The sequence below is a fragment of the Egretta garzetta genome, unplaced genomic scaffold, assembly GCF_000687185.1.
Source record: "Egretta garzetta isolate BGI_Z169 unplaced genomic scaffold, ASM68718v1 scaffold369, whole genome shotgun sequence".
Taxonomy (NCBI): domain Eukaryota; kingdom Metazoa; phylum Chordata; class Aves; order Pelecaniformes; family Ardeidae; genus Egretta; species Egretta garzetta.
The window spans coordinates 1,951,921-1,962,033 of record NW_009260837.1 but is presented as its reverse complement, the minus strand read 5'-3'; the positions used below and the strand labels follow the sequence as shown (position 1 = coordinate 1,962,033).

The following is a 10,113-nucleotide window of genomic DNA, read 5'->3' as shown; positions in this document are numbered from 1 at the left end:
AAAATTTAGGCAACACCATATAAGCTGATTTCTTTGCTACAGTCTTCAATTGCTTAAAACAAAACAAAAGATTGGGCTGAGACAGTATAGGCTACTTCCAAACTATATGAACAAAACACCTTCCAGTTCTACTTCCAGTACCTGGTTATTTTAATATTTCTTCTGTGTCTGTCTTTTTTTTTTTTTCTTTTTTCTTTCCAGTCCAAGCCATATATATTTGACCATGTATTCCAGTCAAACACATCACAGGAACAAGTATACAACGATTGTGCTAAAAAGATTGTCAAAGGTAAGCCGGAAGAGCAGCTTTAACCACAAGGAAAAGTCTCGTATTTGTGTGGATTTCAGTGTTGAAAATAGATACTTCTGTTACTTCCTTTTACCTTCTGAATGTTTAATAAAAGCCAACATGGATCATAGCAGTATAAAATCATCCTGTAGTTGAGCTGATACATTAGATCAGTGCTTAACCTGCTGTTTCAGTTGATTGCAACATTTGATATAATTTACCTGTCATGTTTTGGGTTTTTTGCAGTTCTCTGCAAAAGATTGTTTAAAACAATTTGTCAGAAATTAATCAAAGTATCTCTTATGAATAGTTTCTCTTTTTTTTTGTTGTTGTTGTTTTTTCTTTTTTTCAAATTTATTGGTGAAAACATCCTACGATTGCTTTAGTTTCTTTGGGGGAGTATAAGAGGAAAGGAAACTTGTGAAATAATGTGTACTCTGTAATCTTTTCTAAGCTTGTTTATTTAATACACAGTTTAAGGGGAATATTTTTGGAATGTGATTTTTAGCTTCACAATTAAAAGTTTAAGTGTGGTTATCGCCATGCATGTCAGGGTGTACAGTTTCTTCAAACTTGAATTGTCAGAGTTGGCCTAGTAACTTCAGGAGATCAAGTCTTAGCACAAAGAAGGTTATACTGCAGTAAGTTGTTGTAATAAGCAATTAGCTAGTTTCCTGAAAATGAAATTGATTAATTTCTTGAGGAGATAGGTAATAAATTCTAATTGACACAACTTTCAAAACAACTTAAACAAAGGCTTCCCCTGAAATATGAACTATTAGTGACAAGAGAAGATCGTGTAAATGTAGGGGGTTTTTTGATCATTCGAAAAGTGAATTGCTGTGGAAAATCCATGCTGCTGCAATTATTTAACCCTTTAATGAGTTAAATAGTAATCAGGATTAGATCAGAAGTTTGTTCCTTAAAAATTGGAGTTAACTAAGAATTGTAATACTGCCTCTTTCCTCCATCTAAAAATCTGATCTCTGTTTCGCTGTGTGGCATTTCTAGGCTGTGCTACGTCATGTGGCAAACAAGCTCTAGTGGTGGTGCAAATGGATTATGTGTGTGATGGGGTGGCAAAGACTTCCCCATTTGGAGTATCTCATGCTTGGTTTTGGAAAACAAAAAGTTTGCTTGCAGAATGTGATTCTACAGTAGCTGACTTGTAAACAAACCAACCCACTAGCCCCTTGCTCCTCAGTCTAAAGCTTTGGGTTGGTTCATTCATAATCTGAAATACATGCATATGGCCAAGGAGTAAGATGTTTGAAACTTGAGGCATAGCCCATTCTCTTCACAATTGGACAATTAAACTTTCCTGAAGGCAGAAAATATCACGGTGTTCTCATGTATGATGGTTTCTTCTGAGTTATCGAAGGCTATCTGTTCAACCTGGCCGTTTTATCAATTTCTTTTTTGTTCCTGACTCTGAAGTTCTGATTATTCTGGTTGAAGGAACAGGTGCTTCTAATACAGTAAACTTCTAAACACAGTCAGTGATGACTTGATGCATTAAAAGGAACACTCTACCTGCCCCCAACTCTAGCACAGAGTTCCCAAACACTGAATGATTTAACTTGCTGCAGATTTTAGGAACTGCCTGCTTGCATTCTATTTAATTTGCCTTTCCTTTAGACGAAGGAAATGAACCTTAATGAAATCTTTAGATGTACTTGAGGGATACAATGGTACCATATTTGCTTATGGGCAAACATCATCTGGAAAGACACACACTATGGAAGTAAGAAATCTTAAAATAATTTTTCTCTTAATGTCACTGTCATCTCTTTTCAGCACAATAATATTATCTTTCTAGAAATAACGTCTGCTTGTTTTCATCTTGCAATTTTCTTTCCATTGCAACATTTTGATACCCAAAATGGTTTTTTAGGACTGTGAATGGCAATTACTGTATTTTTTCAGCCCTTGGTAGCAGGATGAGAAACGCAAGAATAATGTTAAAAGTACATTTTCACGTTTAGTAGTGTGGGAGATTTCTGACATTGTTCTTTTCACTCCTGGCAAATTCTGGGCCTAAATGTATGGTGAAGACTTTCCTTTATAGATAAAATAACTGCATCATACCTGTCAGCATTTTAAAACTAATTTGTCTGTTAACTGTTTGTTTTGCCTTTGGATGCTATTTGTGATGTTGGATTCGGTATGAATGTTTAATTTTATTGCATCTTTTTCTAATAAGGGGAAGCTTCATGACCCAGATGGAATGGGTATTATTCCAAGAATAGTGCAAGATATTTTTAATTATATTTACTCAATGGATGAGAATCTTGAGTTTCATATTAAGGTAAACTTTTTTCATTGTTACTTATTTAATCTACATTAAAACTGGAAGTAGTCTATGGTTAAATGGATGTTCTGTATTTGTTTCAAATGCCTGTAACTTGGGGAATCTAAACGTGAGTTACTTCTGAAGTAACGGACTCTTAAAGAAGAATTACGTTAACACTTTAATCTTGTTTCCATTAAACATTGATGGTAGCTACCCTGATAACCTGTGGCAGTGCTGATAGTGCTTGAAGCTTTTGATCAAAATAGTTTCTTCTTAAAGGTGTATTTTAGTTCAGCCTTAAGAACTTGAGCTAGATGTGGTGTTATGTGGGAGGTTGTAATAATCATGCTGGATCCTTCTGATCACAAAGCAAAGCACTTTTGCTTTCTGATGCTGTATCTTTATTCCCCTTCCCACTTCTAGGTGTCATATTTTGAAATATACTTGGATAAAATAAGGGACCTTTTGGATGGTAAGCCTTTTATTTATATTGAACATAGAAAATAAATTGGTCTGGAGAGAGAGATTAAAAAAAAAAAAATCCCAACCCTTCTCATGATACTAAGATGCAGTGTGCTGATAACCTATAAATGATAAGGGTACATCAAGGACAGAAAGCATGGAGCTAATCTATATAATAATATTAAAGCTTTGGTAGTGGTTGTTTCATGTATGTTAAGTTTTTGATAAGGTGTTGCTGAGAAATAACATCTAGGACTCAGACACGCGTTGTACACGGCTCATTCATTTTGCAAAGAAATTATATATACCTTAGCTTTAGAACTTTTTCTTTTCCAGTTTCAAAGACCAATCTTTCTGTTCATGAGGACAAAAATAGAGTTCCCTATGTAAAGGTGAGCATCAATCTGATACATTTTAATCTTTCACTCCTCTAGTGCATGCCATTTACTTTGGCATATTGTGTGGTGGTTTTTTGCCTCACCTCCACCCCCCCCCCCCCCGCTCCTAAGGGTTGCACAGAGCGTTTTGTATGTAGTCCAGAAGAAGTTATGGATACTATAGATGAAGGAAAATCAAACCGACATGTAGCAGTTACAAGTAAGTATTATTTTTTTGTCCCCTTTTAGTGGTTTATCAGTTTGCTTCTGGTATGCCTTAAAAAGTAGGGAAGACAAAAATAGTGAACTGAATAATTCGGGTTTTTGAAAGGGTCTACCATAAGCGGGTTCAGCATGTCTTTCAGAAAAAAGCATTTCAATTCATTTCTTGTTAGATGTTGTTACTTAGACTTGGATTGAAAGGAGAGGGGAAGTGATCAGTGAGGAGCTCAGAGTGGTTGGAGAAAAAGGTGTAGTTGTGTGTTAGGAATTGTGCAAAACCCCAAGTTTGTGGCATTTGTTTCCATTAACCTATGAATTTATAAGTAAGGCATTGTGGCTCATCTACGCTTTGGCCATTCTGTTTCATATTCTAAGAAAAGCTGATGAGAAAATGTACTGGGACATGGTGCAGATTTAAGCAGCATCCCAATGTCCCAGGCTTTTTGGCCTGTGGCATGCAACTGAGTTGCAAGGAGCCACGTTGCAGGTCTCCGAATTCCCACAAGAAGCAGGATTAAGAAGTGACAGAGGGGTAAGAAAAAAAAAAAAGGACAACAAGGAAAGATGAGGTGCATGCAAAATAATACTTCAATTCTTAGCAACTGAAGTGACTGTCACAAGTCTTTAAGATCCAGTTTGAGGGTGAGTTTCGCGGTCTTCCTGTGTCTAGTTCTTTATTCAGGAAAAGAAAGAATATACAGTCATTGCAAAAGTAAAAGATTTTTCTTCTTATTTCTTTGGTTAAGGATCAAAAATAAAAATATGATGTTCCTTTTAAGGAATGACAGTCCTGCACTCCTACTTCATTGCTCCTAGATAATAAGGTTCAGAAGTTAGGGACCTGGCTAAGTAACGGAGAAATAGCAGAAATTTGGATAGAAGGAAATTATTCTATGTTGAGCTGCTTCTGTGGCATCAATAAGCTGGTCCCTTTAGGCCTCTGGGGGATTTATGGTTAAAAGGAAGAGGAAATAGGCAGATGTTCTCATTCAGATTGCAGTCAGCTTAAATTTTGTTAATGAATTAAAGTCACTCTTTAAATTCAGTAAGTCTTGTTTACTCTGCATGTTTCACAGCAAAGGGAACAGTAGGTATTTAAACCAGAAAGAGGTGAAAGGTTATGGCCATCTAATTCAAATTTTCACAAAAGGATAAAATATGATCTGTAAATTTACAAAAAAAAAAAACCCACAACAAAACCTGTCCTGGTGTCAGAACGTAAATGTGCTTTCTGTTCTAATACAGTAAATTAAATGTGTGAAATCCATAGTTGACAGGCTAGCAAATCTTATCAGTGAGCTTATGTGGTATTAATAGAAGCCCAAGGGAGACTGGATCTTTGTTACTCAGACGATACTGTTGGTTTTGCTGCCTCTAGTTTTATTGTCATTGAGAGATTACTCTATGCAGTTTCATTAGCTTTAGATCTGTCACTGTACTGTGGGAAGATATACTGTTTTGTTTACTCTATGCAGTTTCATCAGCTTTAGATCTGTCACTTCACTGTGGGAAGATAATTGTTTTGTTAAGTTAGTTTGGTTGTACAAATATTTTTGACAATTTATATATTTTGGATTATAGATATGAATGAACACAGCTCCCGAAGTCATAGTATTTTTCTTATTAATGTAAAACAAGAGAATACTCAAACAGAACAGAAACTAAGTGGAAAACTTTACCTTGTGGACTTGGCAGGTAGCGAAAAGGTAATTCTAAATTTCTTTTTCTGCTCTGAAAAAACTTGAGTTCTTCTTTACAATCAAGTATTTTACATTAATGTAATATTGATTGTTCGGTTGTCATCTCTGAAGTGTTTTAACTTTGACTTTGAAATGTGGTTTCTGAATCCTAGTGTGAGTTGGCTGTTGGATACTACCTCTTCAAGCTGATCTGCATTTCTGCAGTAAGGGTTTGTAAATATGGAATAGTGGGGAAATAGGCTAGGGTTCAGTCTCTGTATCAGAGAGCGCAAAAAAGTGTACAGGTGTCTTGGGTAGCCAGGTACTGGAATAAAAAGAATTTTATGGATGTGAAGTATCTGAATTTTCTTAGTGGTACCAAGTTTCTTAGTTTGAAATTCTGATGAACATTGTTTAAAATGACAGCCTGCTTTCCTGTGTTAGTGGCTTAAAGCAGGGAAGGAAGTATGTACCATTTTGCTTATTCTGTATCACTTATAGACTGTAATTTAGCCTTTGGAGAGCTGGATTTATGTTCTTTTCATATTTGCTTCTGGGGTAATCCCCATCTTTTTCAGTCCTTTCCACTTGGTGTTGTCTTTCCATGTCATTGTTCTAGGGCCTTATTGTTGTTTCTGATCCTGTGTTTATTCCGAAGTGTGTTTCTTAGTAGTGGTCTTTTTTTCTTAGTGAGAATGGAAGGAAGTATTAAAGTGAGAATAAAGTTAAAGAAAAAGGCTGGGTTGCAGGTCTCCTTTCTCTGTAGTTTTGTTCTTTTCACTGTTTCAAACTTTGCTGTCGTGCTTCTCCCAGTCTTTTTGAAGTACATGAGATTTTTTGATGCCTTATCTGGGGTGGGTTTGAACATAGGCAAATAGAATTGCTTAGCTGTAGTCATGATCACAGCTTGGTGAGACGAATAGTAAAGGGAGGGTTCTAGAACTATAAGTCAAATTCAGCCCTTTTACCTTAGGGTAAATAGAATGGTGTCAGGGTAGAATTTTCTGTTGATATCTCCTGAAGTTCCTAGAGCACTCATGTAGTTCACATTCAGCCTCTAAAATCTGTTCCTGCAAATTCTTGCTAATATAGACTCCCTGCTGTATTTGGGGTTGGGGTGGGTGGGGGGAGAGTGTTAGTGTGTGGTGTATTTGATTTTTGATTGTTTTGTTGTTGTGGGATTTTCTTTGTTTTTTTGGTTATTATCGTTGGTTTTTTGTTTTGTTTTAAGGATGACCTCTGGACAAACTATATAGACCTCTTATTAAGACAAAGTTCTAACTCTTGGTTGCTTTGATATTTTAAATTATTCATAGTTCCTTTTACTTTAAGGAATTCAAATTTTTTTACAAACTTCAAACAACTTTGGAAGTTGTTTATTTGATAGTTTTTAACTGTATGTTTATTTTCTATGAAAAGGCATACTTTGCAGGGAAAATACTTCAGTTTAAAAAATTGGGAATGTCTTCAGACACTGAGGTTTTTAATGAAAAATTGGTGAATCAGGGAAGGAGTCTGAGGAGTTTGCTTATTCTAATCCAGCTTGCTTAGGAAGACCTCAAAGTCAGGGAGACTGACTTAAAAGCAGGAAAATTACTCAAATTTTATAGTAAATATGGAAGGTGGTTTTTGAAGATGCATTTAGTAATTTACTGAAATATTGTATAGGTTAGTAAAACTGGAGCAGAAGGTGCTGTGCTGGATGAGGCTAAGAACATCAACAAGTCATTGTCTGCTCTTGGAAATGTCATCTCAGCTTTGGCTGAAAGCAGTGTAAGTGTCCTCTTTTGTATTTTTATACTTCAGGGTTAAAGGCTTGCATCTCTGAAAATGATACTTTGCAGAAATTCTTTACTGATCTTGGTGATACACACGGAGTCTTTTTAAACTAATCCAGTTGCATCAATGCATTGCAAATGGCCATTTTTCTTGTACTGTATAGACACTGATGATTGATAAAATTACTTTTAATGTTGAGGGACCTAAGCATCATACTGACAGTTTTCTAGTACTCCAGAAGTTACCAAACATAGAAGTACAATTTTATGTCATCCCATGCATGTTCTGTCTCATGTTTTCTGATTTAAAGTAGAATTTAGTGTCTTTCTGATGAAGTTATACCTAGCAAAAGCATAGCTCTTATTTCAACAAATTAAATGTGTCTGAAAAAATGTGACTGATTAGTTTAACCATTTTCTTGGTAGACTTATGTTCCGTATCGTGATAGCAAAATGACCAGAATCCTTCAAGATTCACTAGGGGGTAATTGCAGAACCACTATTGTTATTTGCTGTTCTCCGTCTTCATACAATGAATCTGAAACTAAATCTACTCTTCTGTTTGGCCAAAGGTGAGTAAAGGACTTAATATTTTGCTCTTACTGTGCTCGGAAATAAATGGAGAATGAGAAATAAATAAGCTACTCCATAAGATTCCTAAACCAAACTATTTAGAATGTTTACTTTCTGTAATTCTTCATTGTACGTGTGGCTAAGTGTTGTGATCTATCTTATCTCTCTAAAAATCCATAAACTGGGCAGGATCCTGAAGACTGTATTTCCAAGAAGACAGTGCATAGTTTGGTTCAAAACGCAGTTTAATGTATAGTCATGGAAGGTAGTTAATACTTTTTTTTTTTTTTTAAGTGGAAGGAGGGAGGAATGAGTTTTCCCCTGTTAAGTTGAAGCCTTTCTGTGCAGGGAGAGCCTGTCCTCTGCCAGCCTTTCTTTGATAGCATGCTGAATTACATCTTCTGCTCTGTTTTCTGTATGTAACAGTCCAGTAACATTTCAGTTAATGCTTTTAAATTCCTGTGTCATTTGTAATTGAATTTTTAAGTACCTATTTCAAATTTGGTATTTTGTTAGGTATCTCTTCTTTGCCACTCTATTATTAATACTTCATCATAATACTCCACTTCCTGACCACTAAATTTAATCACTTCATTTACTGGAGCATGTTACAAAAGCTGTCAGCATTTGACTTAGTTCATCTAGTCTTTTGTGTTAGCGTACCTCTTCTACTTCAGTTCAACAAGATAGTTTTCTGCTGGTCTTTTCAGATATTTTTGTTATGGAAAGTAGACTAGATGGCTTCAGAACTTCTTAAAAACCTGGCAGAATATGCGTAGTTAGTGGGTGTGGAATAATGACTGCATTCTGCAACAGTGGAGTTTTTTTGGTCTCCTTTTAGAATCTTAGGAGGTCCTTTCCTTTCCTCTTAGTATTTCTTGAATGAGCTATTGGGAAGTGTCTTCCAGCCATAGCTCTGTAGTTGCACTGCCTTGTGCTCTTGACCTCTTCAGGAGTTAATAGAGTACGCATCTATCTCGGCTACCATAGTTAGTCTGATATATTAATTAAACATTCTAGGGGTGTTAAATTTAAGCTGAAACCCTCAGCTGCAGTAACTGAAGGCTAGATAAATATCACATAGCTTAGTAGGAAATCATGTGCTTTTTGGTAGTAATCAGTCCCAAAAAGACTTTGCAGAAAGGTGCTTATAGGAGTCATAATATGGGGGGAGAAATTTCTACTACCATTAACATTTTTTTCCTGTTTGCATCTTGGATGGGGGGTGGCGTTTGGTAGTAGGAGACTTTACAGAAGAATTACTGAGGTAAGTGAGGTACAGCACTAAAGTAAGAACTATACATTAATTTCATGGAGATATATTATTAGTACCTATAGTTTCATCTCCAAAGCTAATGTGTATAGATGAGATTCACCTGACTGAATGTAGACAATCAATCTGAACTTTATGCTTGTGCACCTTTTTGGTTACTGGAGATCCAACAATTGGATTTTTAGGCTGAAATAGGCTGTTTTTTAAATACGCTTGATGATTTACACTCTCAAAGTACTGTGGTCTCCATTGGAGAAATGTGTGCTAGGTGTGTTGAATGCTGCCCTTTGTTCAAAGCTGTGCACTGTCCTGACTTGAATTCTTTCAGGTGAAAGTATGCAGCTGAATTTTTTCAACTCAACCAGCTTGAGATTTTTCAGCCTTCCCAAAGCCTATTGCATTGCTCTGTCCATCAACAGTTGTTTCAATCCAATTGAAAGAATAGTAATTTGGCAGGGAGTAGGAATAAGCTTTTGGAAGAGGTTGGAATTGTTTACGCTTTCACCAATGATACGAAGAAATTTTATTTAAGAGCCTTCAATTCTTTACTTTAAAAAAATAAGTTTCGGAGCTTTTTGCTCTTTCTATGTAGAGCAAAGACCATTAAGAACACAGTCTGCGTCAATGTGGAGCTCACTGCAGAACAATGGAAGAAAAAGTATGAGAAGGAAAAAGAGAAAAACAAGACTCTGCGTAACACCATACAGTGGCTAGAAAATGAACTCAACAGATGGCGGAATGGTGAGAAGCAATTATATTTTTGTTCTGCGAACTTTAGGCAAGATGATAGACACTGAATTAGTATTTGGGATACCAAAAATAACTAAGAGCACTATGCAAGACAGTAGTAGTAATATTAAAGCTACTATAATAAACTGATACTGGAACTTCATATTTTTCACTGCATTGCAACTGGAACAACTTCTACTAATCACATAATGGCAAAAATGTCTGGAATTACATTGGCATGAGGTTCTGCAACACTTATTTTATGACAGAACTAGAATTACATACATTCTAAAAATTTTGGGGGGAGAAAAAAAATTATATTAGTTGTAAATGCAGAAAATGAGTAAAATTTCCTGTGGTTTGGTTTTCTAATTCAAGTCAGTATCACAAAATCTTATCTTACTTAAAACTCAAACATGTTAATAGGCAAAAAACCCA

The 10,113-nt window shown here is 35.7% G+C and overlaps 1 protein-coding gene across 2 annotated transcripts in view; it reads left to right on the top strand.

Annotated features, from left to right (window-relative positions):
• The first annotated feature begins 281 nt into the window (after positions 1-281).
• Positions 282-10,113, top strand: part of KIF5B (kinesin family member 5B) — a 29,635-nt gene continuing 19,803 nt past the window's right edge. For both annotated transcript variants that reach the window (XM_035902417.1, XM_035902416.1), the window contains exons 1-10: positions 282-289; positions 1,960-2,033; positions 2,493-2,597; positions 3,006-3,054; positions 3,381-3,436; positions 3,554-3,641; positions 5,225-5,349; positions 6,991-7,095; positions 7,527-7,672; positions 9,539-9,687. In XM_035902417.1, the coding sequence (XP_035758310.1) occupies positions 2,028-2,033; positions 2,493-2,597; positions 3,006-3,054; positions 3,381-3,436; positions 3,554-3,641; positions 5,225-5,349; positions 6,991-7,095; positions 7,527-7,672; positions 9,539-9,687 (829 nt within the window). In that variant the 5' untranslated portion in view covers positions 282-289; positions 1,960-2,027. The remainder of the gene's footprint in view (positions 290-1,959; positions 2,034-2,492; positions 2,598-3,005; positions 3,055-3,380; positions 3,437-3,553; positions 3,642-5,224; positions 5,350-6,990; positions 7,096-7,526; positions 7,673-9,538; positions 9,688-10,113) is intronic.